The sequence below is a fragment of the Scyliorhinus canicula genome, chromosome 9 (genome assembly GCF_902713615.1).
Source record: "Scyliorhinus canicula chromosome 9, sScyCan1.1, whole genome shotgun sequence".
Taxonomy (NCBI): domain Eukaryota; kingdom Metazoa; phylum Chordata; class Chondrichthyes; order Carcharhiniformes; family Scyliorhinidae; genus Scyliorhinus; species Scyliorhinus canicula.
Genome location: NC_052154.1, coordinates 148,911,383 through 148,929,275, shown reverse-complemented (window position 1 = coordinate 148,929,275; position 17,893 = coordinate 148,911,383). Strand labels below are relative to the sequence as shown.

General features: G+C 49.2%; 1 protein-coding gene across 1 annotated transcript in view; it reads right to left on the bottom strand.

The window, feature by feature from the left end:
• The window catches only part of kiaa1549la (KIAA1549-like a), a 335,236-nt gene that overhangs the window by 83,290 nt on the left and 234,053 nt on the right, over window positions 1–17,893 (bottom strand). Inside the window, exon 14 of the mRNA XM_038807890.1 lies at window positions 12,816–12,994. Coding sequence (XP_038663818.1) covers window positions 12,816–12,994 — 179 coding nt within the window. The remainder of the gene's footprint in view (window positions 1–12,815; window positions 12,995–17,893) is intronic.

Genomic DNA, 17,893 nt, shown 5'->3' with positions numbered 1-17,893 from the left:
TTTGAGTGCATGCAGATAGCTTTGAGTGCATGCAGATAGTTTTGTGTGGATGCAGATAGCTTTGAGTGCATGTCGATAGTTTTGAATGCATGCAGATAGTATAGTTTTGTATGCATGACGATAGTTTTGTGTGGATGCAGATAGCTTTGAGTGCATGCCGATAGTTTTGAATGCATGCAGATAGTTTTGAGTGCATGCAGATAGTTTTGAGTGCATGCAGACAGTTTTGAGTGCATGCAGATAGCTTTGAGTGCATGCAGGTAGTTTTGAGTGCTTGCAGATAGTTTTGTGTGGATGCAGATAGCTTTGAGTGCATGTCGATAGTTTTGAATGCATGCAGATAGTTTTGTGTGCATGCAGATAGTTTTGTGTGGCTGCAGATAGTGTTGAGTGCATGTCGATAGTTTTGAATGCATGCAGATAGCTTTGAGTGGATGCAGATAGCTTTGAGTGCATGCAGATGGTTTTGAATGCATGCAGATAGTTTTGAGTCCATGCAGATGGTTTTGAGTGCATGCAGATAGTTTTGAGTTCATGTAGACAGTTCTGAGTGCATGCAGACAGTTGAGTGCATGCAGATAGCTGAGTGCATGCAGATATTTTTGAGTGCATGCAGATAGTTTTGAATGCATGCAGATAGTTGTGAATGCATGCAGATAGTTTTTAGTGCATGCTGTTAGCTTTGAGTGCGTGCAAATAGTTTTGAGTGCATGCAGATAACTGTGAGTGGATGCAGACAGTTCTGAGTGCATGCAGATAGTTTTGAGTGCATGTCGATAGTTTTGCGTGCATGCAGGTGGTTTTGAGTGAATGCAGATAGCTTTGAGTACATGCAGATAGCTTTGAGTGCATGCAGATAGTTTTGTGTGGATGCAGATAGCTTTGAGTGCATGTCGATAGTTTTGAATGCATGCAGATAGCATAGTTTTGTATGCATGACGATAGTTTTGTGTGGATGCAGATAGCTTTGAGTGCATGCCGATAGTTTTGAATGCATGCAGATAGCTTTGAGTGCATGCAGATAGCTTTGAGTGCATGCCGATAGCTTTGAGTGCATGCCGATAGCTTTGAGTGCATGCAGATAGCTTTGAGTGCATGCAGATAGTTTTGAGTGCATGCAGATAGCTTTGAGTGCATGCAGATAGCTTTGAGTGCATGCAGGTAGTGTTGAGTGCATGCAGATAGTTTTGTGTGGATGCAGATAGCTTTGAGTGCATGTCGATAGTTTTGAATGCATGCAGATAGTTTTGTGTGCATGCAGATAGTTTTGTGTGGATGCAGATGGCGTTGTGTGCATGCCGATAGTTTTGAATGCATGCAGATATCTGAGTGCATGCAGATAGTTTTGAGTGCATGCAGATTGTTTTGAATGCATGCAGATAGTTCTGAGTGCAGGCAGACAGTTCTGAGTGCAGGCAGACAGTTCTGAGTGCATGCAGATAGTTTTGAGTGCAGGCAGATAGTTTTGAGTGCATGCAGATAGTTGTGAGTGCATGCAAATAGTTTTTAGTGCATGCTGTTAGCTTTGAGTGCGTGCAAATAGTTTTGAGTGCATGCAGATAACTTTGAGCGAATGCAGACAGTTCTGAGTGCATGCAGATAGTTTTGAGTGCATGCCGATAGTTTTGCGTGCATGCAGTTAGCTTTGAGTGTATGCAGATAGTTTTGAGTGCACAGGGATAGCTTTGAGCATGTTATCAAGTTTGATATCAAATTCAATCCAAACTAGAACTATTTATATCAAATTGTAATTGAGAGCATTGATGTCAAACAACAAAATGCAGTCTGGTTTACAAGGTTCTTCCAATTTGAGTTGGCAGAGGCATGGTAACTCTGCAATCCATTGCTGTAGTTTGTAACTGCTCTGTCTGGGTAGGGCCACAGAATGTCAGAGATGGAGAAAGTAGGATTTTCTGCTCAACATTTAACTGTAAGTCCAAAATAGCCTTTCACAGCAGCCAATAAACTGGTGACTCATTACTCCAATGATATTTTGGCAACACATGGGACAACAAAAGAATTTCAGCTCGCTGTATAACTACCCTTGAAACAATCATGACTCATGCAAAACTATCGGCATGCACTCAAAACTATCTGCATGCACTCAGAACTGTCTGCATTCGCTCAAAGTTATCCGTTGGAATGGCCCTATCCCTCAAGGGAGCACAGAGTTTAAATAATACTTCTGTAAACTCTTAGTCGTTCATTAATGGACATTGGATGATTTTTAAAAAATTTGTTCATGGGAGCATCGATGGGTAAGACCAGCATTTATTGCATGATTGCATTTGAGAAGGTGGTGATGAGACACCCTCTTGAACCATGTCCAATAGGTACACCCACTGTGCTGTTACAGAGGAAGTTCCCAGATTCTGATATAGTGACAGTGAAGGAAAAACAATATTATTCAAAGTCATGATGATGTTTGGCTTGGAGGTGATAGACTTGTGATTCATTAATGGTTTGAGGTGCTAATTGAATGCGTAGCTAAAGAGTCAAAATATTAAAAACTACAGTTCAGCCTTCAACACCATCATTCCTACTAAACTCATCTCCAAACTCCGTGGCCTTGGCCTCGGCTCCTCCCTCTGTGACTGGACCCTGAACTTTCTAACCCACAGGCCACAATCAGTAAAGATAAATAACACCTCCTCCACAATCATCATCAACACCTGTGGCCCACAAGGCTGTGTCCTCAGCCCTCTGCTATACTCCTTATACACCTATGACTGTGAGGCCAAAATCCCCTCTAACTCAATTTTCAAATTTACTGATGACACCACCGTAGTGGGTCAGATTTCAAACAATGACGAGACAGAGTACAGGAATGAGATAGAGAATCTGGTGAACTGGTGTGACGACAATAATCTCTCCCTCAATGTCAACAAAACGAAGGAGATTGTCATCGACTTCAGGAAGCATAGTGGAGAACATGCCCCTGTCTACATCAATGGGAACGAAGTAGAAAGGGTCGAGAGCTTCAAGTTTTTAGGTGTACAGATCACCAACAGCCTGTCCTGGTCCCCCCCATGCCGACACTATAGCTAAGAAAGCCCACCAACGACTCTACTTTCTCAGAAGACTCAGGAAATTTGGCATGTCAGCTACAACCATCACCAACTTCTACAGATGCACCATAGAAAGCATTCTTTCTCGTTGTATCACAGCTTGGTATGGAACCTGCAGGAAACTACAAAAGGTCGTGAATGTAGCCCTGTCCATCACGCAAACCAGCCTCCCATCCACTGACTCTATCTATAATTCCTGCTGCCTCAGAAAGGCAGCCAGCATAATTAAGGACCCCACGCACCCCGGACATACTCTCTTCCACCTTCTTCTGTCAGGAAAAAGATACAAAAGTTTGAGGTCATGTCCCAGCCGACTCAAGAACAGCTTCTTCCCTGCTGCCATCAGACTTTTGAATGGACCTACCTCGTATTAAGTTGATCCTTTCTCTACACCTTGCTATAACTGTAACATTATTTTCTGTAGTCTCTACTTCCTTCCCAATGTACGGTATGCATTGTTTGTACAGCATGCAAGAAACATTACTTTTCACTGTATACTAATACATGTGACAATAATAAATCAAATCAAATCAAATCAAAATGTCTTGACTGTGAGAATACAGTCATTGTTTCAGATGATGAATAAACTATCAAACTTTGGTGCCACATCTGCAGAAATTAAAAACATTGTATCATGAAAAGTTGCATAAAATTGTAATGCATAAAATGTATCAAAAGCAAGGTTATTGCAAGCATCTTATCTTTTTAGGAATGGCATATGTGGCGGGTGCACTTAGACATTTAATTAATTTGATGAGCATTAGTGAATTTTAAGTAATGACCAATGTTTGGATAACAAATCATGTTCCAAGTAACAGACAGTTGTTTGAATAAATCAGAAAGCCTCAGCTGAGAATTAGAATAAATGAGAGCAAATAAGGGGTTAGACCATAGATATGAATTCCCTTAAAAGTAAGATCACATGAGCGAGGTTTCATTCTTGAATTCCTGCCTTCCTGAATTCTTGAATCATTTATTTCTCATACTTCTCTTATGCTTTTATGTCGAATGCTTTTCGCTATGTTCTGACCAGTTTATGTATTATTTGATCTAAGTTTTGATTCAGTTCTTAGGTAAGTGTATTAAAGTGAATATTTCGCAATAAAATTGTATTTTTGGACCCCCCCCACCCCCCCATCAACCGGATTGTTGATTCTTATTTTGAAGATAAATAAGAGATCCCACAGAGATGATCTTGCAACACATGGTGGTCCGATGCATTTGCTGAATGCTAGAACTACTAAATCCCTGCAGTACAGAAGGAGGCCATTTGGCCCATCGAGTCTGCACCAATCCTCGGAAAGAACATCCTACTGAGGCCCACTCCCTAACCCCGCTATCCCACCCAACTTGCACATCCCTGGACACTAAGTGGCAATTTTATCATGGCCAATCCACCTAACCTGCACATCTTTGGACTTTGGGAGGAACCTGGAACACTTGGAGAAAACCCACGCAAACACAGGGAGAAAGTGCAAAGTCTACAACAGTCACCCAAGGCTGGAATCAGCAATCATATTGGAAAAGAGCAATTTTAACTCCTCTATTCAAGAAGCAGGATGTGGCAGGTCAGTTAGCCTGACATCTGTTATAGGGAAAATGCTGGAAACTCTTACTAAGCAGGTTATTACAGGGCACTTAAAAAATCTCAATACAATTAGGAAGAGTGAACATGGCTTTGTGAAAGGGAAATCATGTATGACTAATTTATTAGAGTTCTTTGAAGAAGTAACAAACAACGTGGATAAAGGGGAACCTGTAGATGTGGTGTACACAGATTTCCAGATGGTATTTGCCAAAGTGTCACATCAAACTGTACAAAATAAGAGCTCATGGTATAAGGATGGGGGACGGGGGTGACATAATTGCTCTCCGTAACTCTCGGCCGCCAGGCCTTGATGCTTGCGTCAAGGCGGCGCAACGAGAATGACGCGACGGCGGTGCCTATGTGACGTCAGCGCGCATGCACAGGTTGGCCGGCTCCAACCCACGCATGCGCGACTGACGTCTTCCCCTCCGCTGCCCCGCAAAACGTGGCGGCTTGATCTTGCGGGGCGACGGAGGGGAAAGAGTGCGTCGCTTTGTGACGCCGGCCTGACGATCGGTGGGCACCGTTCGCGGGCCAGTCCTCTCCCGAGCACGGCCGTGGTGCTCACTCCCCTCTCCGCCCCTACAAGCTTCAAACTAGCATTTGGCGCCCATGTTCACGACGGCAGCGACCAGGTGTGTTTGCCGCCGTCATGAACCGGTCGGGAACGGCAGGCCGCTCGGCCCATCTGGGCCGGAGAATCGCCAGTCGCCGTGAAAAACGGCGAGCGCCGATTCTTCCGAGTGGGGGGTGGGAAACTCGCGGGGGGGCGCCAGGGGGGTGTGTCGTGAGTCGCCCGGCCCTCCCGCGATTCTTCCACCCGGGCGTCAAGGCCCGGCGGCCGAGAGTTACGGAGCGCCGCTCCTAGCCCCCCAGGTGGGGGTGAATAAAGTGAGAGGAGTGGCCTCCGAGGCTGTCGTGAAACTCGGCCGAGTTCACGACGGCCTTCCCGATTTTTTGCGGGAGCGGAGAATTCCACTCTAAGTATTTCCTGGGACTTTTATTGAAATTTTTTTTTAAGAACCATGAGTGAGATTCAACCCAGAAAAAAAAGTTTGCATTTGGACGTGCTTAGCGGGATGTTTCTCGGCAGCTGCAGCACCAGGAAACACTGTGAGATACGTCAAGGCCGTAATTATATGGGACTTCCGGTTGTGGTTATGCGGAGCTAAGTCGCACGTTCGGCAGCTCCCGCTAGGAACGGACTTTTGGGCTCTTTTAAGGGCCCCCAATGGAACTTTTTCAACGTATCCCGGTGTGGGAAGGAGTCAGCAACATTTCCCCAGCGGTGTATGGCCTGGACCAGGAGTGGGGCGAGTAAAAAAGTGGTAGCAAAGCCAAAGCAGAAGCGAGGGAAGAAGCACAAGATGGCGGCGGGCGGAGACCAGGCTGCATGGACGCAGTAGGCACAGGAGCAGCAGGAGGCTCTTCAGAGCTGCTTCAGGGAGCTTAAAACGGAGCTGCTGGAGCCAATGAAGGCTTCAATTGGTAAGCTGCTGGAAACTCAGACAGCCCAGGGATGGCGGTCCGAGAGGTCCGACAAAAGGTCTCCGAAAACGAGGACGAGATCTTAGGCCTCGCGGTGAAGGTGGAGGCGCACGTGGCGCTGCATAAAAAATGGCAGGAGCGGTTCGAGGAGATGGAGAACCGTTCGAGAAAGAAAAATCTGCGGATCCTGGACCTCCCGGAGGGGCTGGAGGGGTCGGATGTGGGGGCCTATGTGGTCACCATGCTAAATTCGCTGGTGGGAGCTGGGTCCTTCCAGGGGCCCCTGGAGCTGGAGGGGGCCCACAGAGTACTGGCGGGAAGACCCAAGCCTAATGAGCTGCGGCAGGCAGTGCTGGTGCAGGTCCACCGGTTTGCTGACCGGGAGTGTGTGCTCAGGTGGGCCAAGAAGGAGCGGAGCAGCAGGTTGGAGAACGCGGAGGTACGGATCTACCAGGACTGGGGTGCGGCGGTGGCAAAGAAGAGGGCCAGTACAACTGGACGAAGGCGGTGCTAAACAGGAAGGGAGTGAAGTTCGGCATGCTGCAGCCGGCGCGTTTGTGGGTCACCTACAAGGACCAACACTTTTACTTTGAGTCCCCGGAGGAGGCGTGGGCCTTCGTACAGGCCGAAAAATTGAACTCAAACTGAGGGTTGGGTACGGGGGTTTGCATGTAGCTGTGTTACATTTTGAGGGGGGGGGGTTCTCTGTTTATTGTTGGTTCTTGGTTGCTTTTCGGGTGGGTGGGGCACTGTTTTTGCTTGGGTCTGTCGGATGGGCTCAGGGAGGGGGGCGGCCCTGCAATGTGGGGGGCCGATGGCGGGAAGGGGGGATGGGTTCCCGCGAGGGGACCGTGCCAGTAAAGGCAGCGGCGTCAGAGGAGGCGGGGTCGGGTAGGTGGAAAGCGTGGGCTTCTTCCCGCGCTGAGGGCTGAAGGGGTGGGGCCGGAGCTGGGAAGCGCGGGCTTTTACCCGCACTGAGAGCGGTAGGGGGAGGAGAAGAACCTGCTGGTGGACAATGGGGAGGAGGGGAAGTCCCACGCTGGGAGGGTTCGAAGAAGTGGCGAGAGTGGCCGGGGTCAGCAGGAGTCAGCTGATTTACGGGAGTGCAATGGAGGAAGCAATGCAGCTGGGGGGGGTCCTAGCTGGCGGGGGTGGGGGGGGGGGGGGGGGGGGGGGGTGTACCGGGTTGCTGCTGTAATGGCCAAGAGGGAGCTGGAGCAGGTAGAGGAGGTCGGGATGGGGGTCTGCCGCCGTGGGAAACTGGCAGAGCGAGGGACGCTGGCCGGTGGTGGGCAAGGGATGGGGTATGGCTAGTCGGCGGGGGAGGGGAGTAGGTAGCCCCCTGATCCGGCTGATAACCTGGAATGTAAGGGGACTGAACGGGCCGATCAAACGGGCCCGCGTGTTTGCGCACCTGAAGGGGCTGAAAGCGGATGTGGCCATGCTTCAGGAGACGCATCTGAAGGTGGCGGATCAGGTAAGATTGCGGAAGGGATGGGTAGGCCAGGTGTTTCATTCGGGGCTGGATGCAAAAAATCATGGGGTGCGATCCTGGTGGGAAAGATGGTGTTGTTCGAGGCATTGAACGTTGTGGCAGACAGTGGCGGGAGGTATGTGATGGTAAGCGGCAAGCTGCAGGGGGAGCGGGTGGTGCTGGTCAATGTATATGCCCCGAATTGGGACGATGCGGGTTTCATGCGGCGCATGTTGGGCCGGATTCCAGACTTGGAGACGGGCGGCCTGATAATGGGGGGAGATTTCAACACGGTGCTGGACCCGGCACTGGATCGATCCAGATCCAGGACGGGTAGGAGACCAGCGGCGGCTAAGGTGCTGAGGGGGTTTATAGACCAGATGGGGGGGGGGGGGGTTGACCCATGGAGGTTTGCGAGGCCGAGGGCCAGGGAATTTTCATTCTTCTCCCATGTGCATAAGGCCTATTCCTGGATTGATTTTTTTGTTATGAGTAGGGCGCTGATTGGGAGGGTGGATGATACTGAGTACTCGGCGATAGCCATTTCTGACCATGCCCCGCACTGGGTGGACCTCGAGCTGGGGTAGGAGAGAGACCAGCGCCCGCTTTGGCGATTAGAGGTGGGGTTGCTGGCAGATGAGGAGGTAGGCGGGCGGGTCCGATGTTGTATTGAGAGGTACCTGGAGGCCAATGACAATGGGGAGGTCCGAGTGGGGACGGTCTGGGAGGCGCTGAAGGCGGTGGTTAGGGGAGAGTTGATCTCCATCTGGGCCCACAGGGAGAGGAGAGAGCAGAGAGAGAGGGAGAGGTTGGTGGGGGAGATGGTGAGTCTGGACAGGAGGTACGCTGAGGCTCCGGAGGAGAGAGTGCTTAGGGAGCGGTGTAGTCTCCAGGCCGAATTCGACCTATTGACCACCAGGAAGGCGGAAGTTCAGTGGAGGAAGGCACAGGGGACGGTGTATGAATATGGGGAAAAGGCGAGCCGGATGCTGGCGCACCAGCTTCGGAAGCGAGATGCGGCTAGGGAGATCGGTGGAGTTAAGGATAGGGGAGGGAATGTGGTGCGAAGTGGGGTAGGCATCAATGGGGTCTTCAGAGACTTCTATGAGGAACTGTATCGGTCCGAACCCCCACTGGAGGAGGGGGGGATGGGGCGTTTTTTGGATAGGCTGAGATTTCTGAAGGTGGAGGAGGGACAGGTGGACGGACTGGGGGCGCCGGTTGGGCTGGAGGAGTTGGTCAAAGGGATAGGGAGCATGCAGTCGGGGAAGGCGCCGGGTCCGGATGGGTTCCCGGTCGAATTCTATAAGATGTATGCAGACCTGTTGGGCCCTCTGTTGGTTAGGACCTTCAACGAGGCAAGGGAAGGAGGGGCTTTGCCTCCGACGATGTCTTGGGCGCTGATTTCCTTGATCCTTAAGCGGGACAAGGATCCCCTGCAGTGTGGGTCATACAGGCCGATCTCACTCTTAAATGTAGATGGCAAGTTGTTGGCGAAGGTTTTAGCCACGAGGATAGAGGACTGTGTGCCGCAGGTTATTCACGAGGATCAAACGGGGTTCGTGAAAGGGAGGCAGTTGAATACTAACATACGGAGGCTATTGAATGTTATAATGATGCCAGCGGTGGAAGGGGAGGCGGAGATAGTGGTGGCAATGGACGCGGATAAAGCCTTTGATAGGGTAGAGTGGGGGTACTTGTGGTAGGTGCTGAAAAGGTTCGGGTTCGGGGAGGGGTTTGTCAGGTGGGTGAAGCTGCTATATATGAGGCCCCAGTGGCGAGTGTAGCCACGAATAGGAGGAGGTCGGAGTATTTTCGGCTATACCGAGGGATAAGGCAAGGGTGTCCCCTGTCCCCCCTGCTTTTTGCGCTAGCAATTGAACCCCTGGCCATGGCGCTGAGGGAGTTGAGGAACTGGAGGGGGCTGGTGCGAGGGGGGGAGGAACACCGAGTGTTGCTCTATGCGGATGACCTGTTGTTGTATGTGGCGGACCCGGTGGGGGGATTCCAGAGGTAATGAGGATTCTCAGGGAGTTTGGGAATTTCTCAGGGTACAAGCTCAACATGGGGAAGAGCGAGCTGTTCGTTGTTCACCCAGGAGACCAGGAGAGGGGATTGGTAAGCTCCCATTAAAAAGGGTGGAGAGGAGCTTTAGGTACTTAGGGGTCTAGGTGGCCAGGAGCTGGGGGGCCTTGCACAAGCTTAACCTCACGAGGCTGGTGGAGCAAATTGAGGAGGACTTTAACAGGTGGGACGTGCTGCCGCTGTCTTTGGCGGGTAGGGTGCAGTCAGTCAAGATGACGGTGCTCCCAAGATTTCTGTTCCTGTTCCAATGCCTTATCCCGAAGGCCTTCTTCAGGCGGGTTAATAGGAGCATTACAGGGTTTGTCTGGGCGCAGGGGACCCCGAGGGTGAGAAGGGTGTTCCTGGAGCGGGGCAGGGATAGGGGGGGGCTGGTGCTGCCCAACCTCTGTGGGTATTACTGGGCTGCCAACGCAGTGATGGTGCGCAAGTGGGTGATGGAGGGGGAAGGGGCAGCATGGAAGAGGATGGAAGTGGCGTCCTGTGTGGGCACGAACCTGGAAGCGCTTATGACGGCGCTGCTGCCGCTCCCTCCAACGAAGTATACCACGATCCCGGTGGTGGCAGCTACCCTCATGATTTGGGGGCAATGGAGGCGGCACAGGGGGGAGGTGGGGGCTTCGGTGAAGTCCCCGATATGGGGGAACCACCGGTTTGTCCCGGGGAGAATTGACGGCGGGTTCCTGAGTTGGCACAGGGCAGGTATTAGGAAGATGGGGGACCTGTTTGTGGACGGGAAGTTCGCAAGCCTGGGTGAGTTGGAGGAGAGGTTCGGGCTCCCCCCGGGGAACGCCTTCAGATATATGCAGGTAAGGGCGTTTGTCAGGCGGCAAATAGCGGAGTTCCCACTGTTGCCGCCGCGCGGGGTCCAGTACAGGGTGCTCTCGGGGGTGTGGGTTGGAGAGGGGAGGATCTCGGCAACATACCAAGTGATGCAGGAGGAGGACGAGGCCTCGGTGGAGGAGCTGAAGGGTAAATGGGAGGAGGATCTGGGGCAGGAGATCGAGGAGGGGACGTGGGTGGACGCCCTGGAGAGGGTGAACTCCTCCACTTCTTGCGCGAGGCTCGGCCTCATACAATTTAAGGTGATGCATAGGGCTCACATGACCGGGACAAGGATGAGCTGGTTTTTTGGGAGTGAGGACAGGTGTGTTAGGTGCTCAGGGAGCCCAGAAAACAATGCCCATATGTTCTGGGCATGCCCAGCGCTGGGGGAATTTTGGAAGGGCGTAGCAAGTACGGTGTCGAGGGTGGTAGGATCCAGGGTCAAACCGGGCTGGGGGCTTGCAATATTTGGGGTTGCAGAGGATCCGGGAATGCAGGGGGCGAAAGAGGCCGGTATTCTGGTCTTTGCATCCCTGGTAGCCCGGCGGAGGATTCTTCTTCAGTGGAAGGATGCGCGGCCCCCGGGCATGGAGGCCTGGATCAATGACATGGCGGGGTTTATCAAATTGGAGAGGGTGAAATTTGCCCTCAGGGGATCGGTGCAGGGGTGTTTCAGGAGGTGGCAACCATTCCTAGATTTCCTGGCAGAGCGGTAGAAAAAGGCCAACAGCAGCAGCAACCCGGGGGGGGGGGTTTCGTCTCTGAAGGGGTGTGTATATCTGTTCAGTGTTGATGATGGGTGTTAATTTATTTCTTTTGTTTTGTATATATGGTTGGGGGGGGGGGGGGTTGTTTCCTCTTTTCTTTTTGTATTTTGTTATTGAAAATTTGAATTAAAAACATTTTTATTTTTAAAAAGGCCGTAATTATATAATTTTGTTGAATCTCACGAGATGTTTCAAGAACTGCAAATCTCGCAAGAGGTCTTTCATGAGATTCAACTGTTCATTGCATCATAAAGTTGGATGCGACGAGGCCGGTAAATCGCGCCCCATATATCTTTTATGGAAATCTCACCACTACTGTAGAGTCCCAACACACTGCAGTTCACACTCTGAGAGTCCTTCAGGGGAGATTGTTGAACAAATAGCTGGTTATTGATCTAGCTGCTGTTTGAGGGATTTTTTTGAACATTAACAAATTTCTTACATTTGTCAACATAACAAAAGTCATCGTGCTCCATAAGCAATTCATTGGGGTCATTCCAACCTCACCCGCCTGCCTGATTTTACTTTTCATTGATCAATGAAAACAATGTCGGGCAGATTGTAAATCAGGCAGCCTATCCCATCCCGTCAGTCGATCAGTTAATCCTTGTCTCTTAATTGTCTTTCTTGATTTATTTCTCTTTGCGCCTCTGCCTCTCCCTTTCTATCTCACTGTCCATGTCAATCTCCCTATCACTTTGTTCTTCCTCTTTCACATTCATTGGGTGCCAGCTATAACTCAGTGGGTGACACTCTCGATCTGAGTCAAGAGGTTGTGAGTTTTAATCATCCTGTTGTTTGTACATGGCAGCAATGTGCATTTATATAACACCTTATTAAATATCAGCCTTGTCTCAGTGGGTACCACTTTCACCTCTGAAGCAGTAAGTCATGGGTTGAAGGTTAACCCCACAAACCAAAGCACATAGGGTGACCCTTCTAATGCAGTACTGAGGGAATGTTGCACTGTTGGAGGTGCTATTTTTTGACTGAGACATTAAAGTGAGGCCTCCAGCACAGTTTTGATCGCTGTGATAGCTCTGTCTCTGCATTGCAATTCGCTGTCCTTTTCCTACATCTCTGATGACCTTCTCAGGTAACTTTATGTCTCCTTTTCAAGCACCTCCTGTATCCATGACCTAATGGGATAGTAATAATAATAATCGCTTATTGTCACAAGTAGGCTTCAATGAAGTTACTGTGAAAAGCCCCTAGTCGCCACATTCCGGCGCCTGTTCAGGGAGGCTGGTACGGGAATTGAACCCGCACTGCTGGCCCTGTTCTGCATTACAAGCCAGCTGTTTAGCCCAGTGTGCAAAGTGTGCTCCGTATTCCCATTAGCAAGACTTCCAACATGTTAACTTGAATTCTAAAAGTTCATACGCATGTTCTGGATTCTTCTATCAGACCGCTATGTTGTTCCTTAGTTACCTTATCTGGGAGAGAATATTTGAAGATATCTCTTGTGGTGGGAAATCCCATCATGCACTTTTCTTCAAAGGTAAACAAGACATCATGCTTACCTCTCCATTGACCACTACTGCCTCTGGACTCCGTTCTGAACCAGGGTAACCAGGGTGGGCCGTCAGAGGCTTGACCGAGAGAAGCTGAACAGAGCCAGAGGAAGTGTCGAAAGGATCGTCCGATGTCTTGGAGACGTGTTCAAACAGCGTGGAACTCTCCTCCTCATCACTGACTGGTGCTGAACCATGTTTCATAACGAATGTCAGGTCGTAACACAACAAGAGACAAAAATAACAGAAATGAGTGCGGGAGACAAGATTCCCTAACTAGTCGCTCACTCAGAATTCCTTCCTCTCCTTCAAAAGAAATTAAACAAGGGCGACACATCCAAACATTCTTGTGACGTGGGAACATATCACTGTTCCTTCACCATCACTGTGTCAAACTTCTAGAACTCCCTAACAGCACTGGTATCCCTGCACCACATGGACTGCAGTGGTTCAAGAAGGTAGTTCACCATGAACATCTCAAGGCAATTAAATATGGGCAATAAATGCTGGTCCTGTAGTACTGTTCCCAACCTGTGAATATATTGTTAAAATTACAGAAATTACATTTTGTTTACTCATTTAAGAGATGTAGTAGGACAGGAGGCTCACATGGAGCGTAAACACTTGCATGAAGCTGTTACACTGAATGGCCTGTTTCTGTACTGCAAATTTCATGTAACATGTCCATTACATAGCTAAATAAGGACACACAAAAGGAACCATTTTAGAAATACAATTCAATCGCTGCAAATGAAAAACTGAAAATGAAAATCGCTTATTGTCACAAGTAGGCTTCAAATGAAGTTACTGTGAAAAGCCCCTAGTCGCCACATTACGGCGCCTGTTCGGGGAGGCTGGTATGGGAAATAGATGACAGTCTATTGCCACTGTATAGTCTACTGTCAATGGCCCACTGTGATGGAAGTCTACTCTACAGCAGAAATTTATAGCCATGAAGTTATTATACAAATGTTTTGCTTCGAACAAGTATAATGGTGGCGAAAGGAATTTGATATGACTGCATTAGGCATTCACACAGTAACATCACTGGGGTTAGTGTCCAGCATCGACACTTCCTGGGACAAGGGATCGTGTGGGTGGAGAATGGTGGAAAGTCAGGGAGTACATGTTTAAACACTTTGCAGGACTCGGTGATAAATTTTCTAAGGGTAAGGCAACTGACTGACAGCACAAACCGAGGCAGGCCAGCAGCACAGTTCAATTCCCGTACCAGCCTCCCCGAACAGGCGCCGGAATGTGGCGACTAGGGGCTTTTCACAGTAACTTCATTTGAAGCCTACTTGTGACAATAAGCGATTTTCATTTCATTTTCATTTCAACTGTTACTTCATGTGAGGATCTCATATTCTGGCACGTTTCTGAATGACTTGTCTCCTCAACAGCACTGCAAGCCAAAAAATAATCAATAACTCTGCATCTATATTGACTGTCTGTCACGCTCTCCAATCAAACTTCTTAACTACACCAACCGATTCTGCTTCAAATGAAAAATTCCATGTTCTTCAATTTGAAACAAGAATTCAACAAATATCACAGAGCGTGCACCATAAAATATTATGAGCCATTATGGAAATTTGCTAAGCTGGGGCGGGATTCTCCCCTACCCAGCGTGACGGGGGGTCCCGGCGTAGGGGAGTGGCGCCAACCACTCCGGAGTCGGGCCTCCCCAAAGGTGGGGAATTCTCCGCACCTTTGGGGGCCAGCCCCGCGCCGGAGCGGTTGGCACCAGAAGACTGGCACAAAAAACCGGCGCCCCCGGCAGCGGAGCTGGCCGAAAAGCTTCCGCCGGTCGGCGCATGCGCCGGCGGTGACGTCAGCGGCCGGCTGCCGCTGACGTCACCACCGGCGCATGTGCGATGTGGGTTTCTCTTCCGCTTCCGCCATGGCGGAGGCCATGGCGGAGGCCGTGGCGGTCGCGGAAGAGAAATAGTGCACCCAGGGCACTGGCCCGGAGTCTGAGCGGGGGGCCCCGATCGCGGGCCTGGCCACCGTGGGGCACCCCCCGTGGTCCGATCGCCCCGCACCCCACCAGGACCACGGGGGCCCGCTCGCGCCGCTGATCCCGCCATTACCAGAGGTGGTTCAAACCTCGGCGGCGGGAGAGGCCTCAGCGGCGGGACTTCGGCCCATCCGGGCCAGAGAATCACCGCAGGGGCCTCACCGATCGGAGTGGCGAGATTCCTGCCGCCGCCACTTCCCGGGTGGCGGAGAATCTCTGCCACGGCGGGGGCCGGATTTACGGCGGCCCCAGGCAATTCTCCGACCCTGCTGGGGTCGGAGAATTTCGTCCCTGATTTGTGCTGGGTTCCTACTTGTTCTGCCTTCATTTTTTTTAACCATTCATGGGATGGTGTTGGCGGCATTTATTGCCCATCCCTAATTGCCTTTGAGAAGGCAGTGGTGAGTTAGCTTTTTTTGAACTGCTACAGTTTAGCTAGTTTAGATGCATCCGCAGTGCTGTTAGGAAGGAAATCCATATCCCACATTCATCAGTAACGTAATTCCATAAAGCTCAATGACTAATAATAATAATCTTTATTGTCACAAGTAGGCTTACATTAACACTGCAATGAAGTTACTGTGAAAATCCCCTTGTCGCCACATTCCGGCGCCTGTTCGGGTACAGAGAGGGAGAATTCAGAATGTCCAAATTACCTAATAGCACGTCTTTTGGGACTTGTGGGTGGAAACCGGAGCACCCGGATGAAACCCATGCAGACACGGGGAGAAGGTGAAGACTCCGCACAGACAGTGACCCAAGCCAGGAATCGAACCTGGACCCTGACGCTGTGAAGCCATAGTGCTAACCACTAAGCTACCATGTGTAATGATATGTATACATGTATATAACTAAAGGGTTAATTATAACATCTAACTGTAACACTACCACTAGAGGGCACCACTAGATCCCACTATAAGTATCAGCTCCCAGAGGATTTTGGTCTCTTTCAACCCAGGAGTGACTAGACAGCAGTAGTGTATGATAGATAGATCACAGCATAGTTGGCACGTGTAGTTTTGAATCAGTTAACACATTAATATTTAATTATTTGATTACTAGTGATAGTTCTGTAGAGTGTCAAACTGAATTATAATTAAACGTTACTTTATAAATTAGTTTGCTTTAAGTTGAAGACTCGTGGTTTCTTCAGGATCACACCATCAGACCTTCTGGATATACAGCAACTAGTAATGATACATATTACTGAACCCAGTACTATAACACCATGCTGCCCTCCCACTATGCTATCGTGCTGCCCTCTACAATGCCACCGTGCTGCCCTCTATTCAGGATATCTCAAATTGACTGAGTGAACCATTCTCATTGCTGATCGAGCAATGGAGCTCAACTTGCTAAACAGAAGCCCCACCATGCCTGTCCTCCACATCCCACCTACTGCCATTTATTATCTATCAACCTCCCTTGTTGCTTAGTGCTGGCACTTGCACCTCTAAAGTCAGCCTGTTGTAGGTTCAAGCCCCATTGGACTGCACATGCTTGTACTGTTGCATTAATGCAGCGCCTTATCAAGTGTCGCACGTAGTTCAGTGGGTAGCACTCTCTGAGTCAGAAGCTTTGGCCTGCAAGTCATACTTGACAGACTTCAGTGCATAATCTAGGCTGACACTCCCAGCATAGTCCTGAGGGAATACTGCACTATCGAATGTGCCATCTTTCAGAGGAGACATTAAACTGAAGCCAACTTCTGCCCACTTAGGTAGATTTGCTCTTGATTGCCACCTTATCCATCACCTTTGAGATTAACTCCCTCCAGCACTGGTACACAGTAGCAGCAGTACGTATAATCTATAGGTTGCACTGCAGCAACTTGCCAAGACTCCTTTATTAACACCTCCCAAACCCGCGATCTCTACTGCCTAGAAACTTGAGGGCAGTGAGCGCATGGGATCCCACCACCTGCAAGTTCCCCTCCAAGTCATACATCATCCTGACTTGGAGCTATATTGTTATTCCTTCACTGTCGCTGGGTCACAATTCTGGAACTCCTTCCCTAACAGAACAGTGGGCGAACCTATATCGCAAGGGCTACTAGCAGTTCAAGAAGGTGGCTGGCAATCATCTTCTCAAGGGTTTTTATAAATGGGTAATAAATACTGGCCTTGCCTGCTACATTTGAATGAACAAATAAAAAAAAAATCCTATGTAACTCAAAAGCGATCAAGGGCGTGCTCTCTGGTTTCTAACCCAATATGTATCCTTCAGCCCGTTCACTAAAATGCAGGTTGTGTCACTGCTGTTTGTGGGAGCTTGCTATGTGGGAATTGGACGTCACATTTCCTAAATTACAAGAGCGACCACACTTATTAATTGGCTGTAAAATGAGATATGACATCCTGAGGCTGTGAAATACAAGCCTTTACTTCTGTTTTCCTGTACACATCAATTTCTCTGTCTCAAAAGATGTTTTAAAAATTGCAGCTTACCTTAATTTTACACATCATACTAGGCAATTCAATATAGGATTAAATCTCCCCACTGCGCAATTTCTTCATTGCCAGAATGACACTGACAGCAAATACAAGCCGTAAAAATCATCCAACAGATTTGGGTTACACAGTGATTAAAATAAAATACTGTTGGGAGAGTTTTTCTTTTTGTTCTGCTCCATTCTGTTATCACTCAGAAATGTGAGAGATCTCTTCATTACATCGCTGAAGCTGTTCTGCTCCTCCAAACCTTTGATAGCGGTAGGAGCACGAACACAACTACAGTAATAACATTTTAAGAAAGAGTTCAGGCCGAGAAAAATATGTCAGCAAAGATACTGAACAATCGCATAACTACAATGTGTATGAGATTCCAATTTAGGGTAACAGGAAATTGGACAAAAGGGAATGGAGATTATCGTGAAATAGGTCATTGCTTTGACCAAATTGGATTTCAGTCGGTTACAGTTTGGTATGTTCCATTAACTCTTTATTTTGCTTCGGACAGCTTCATTTAGTGACTTATGTGCCTTCATTTTCAGGGTGTTCCCTTTTCTGGCAAAAGCTGGCATTTATTAGCAATCAACCTTGCCCCACTATTTCTGGTGACAGTTTGT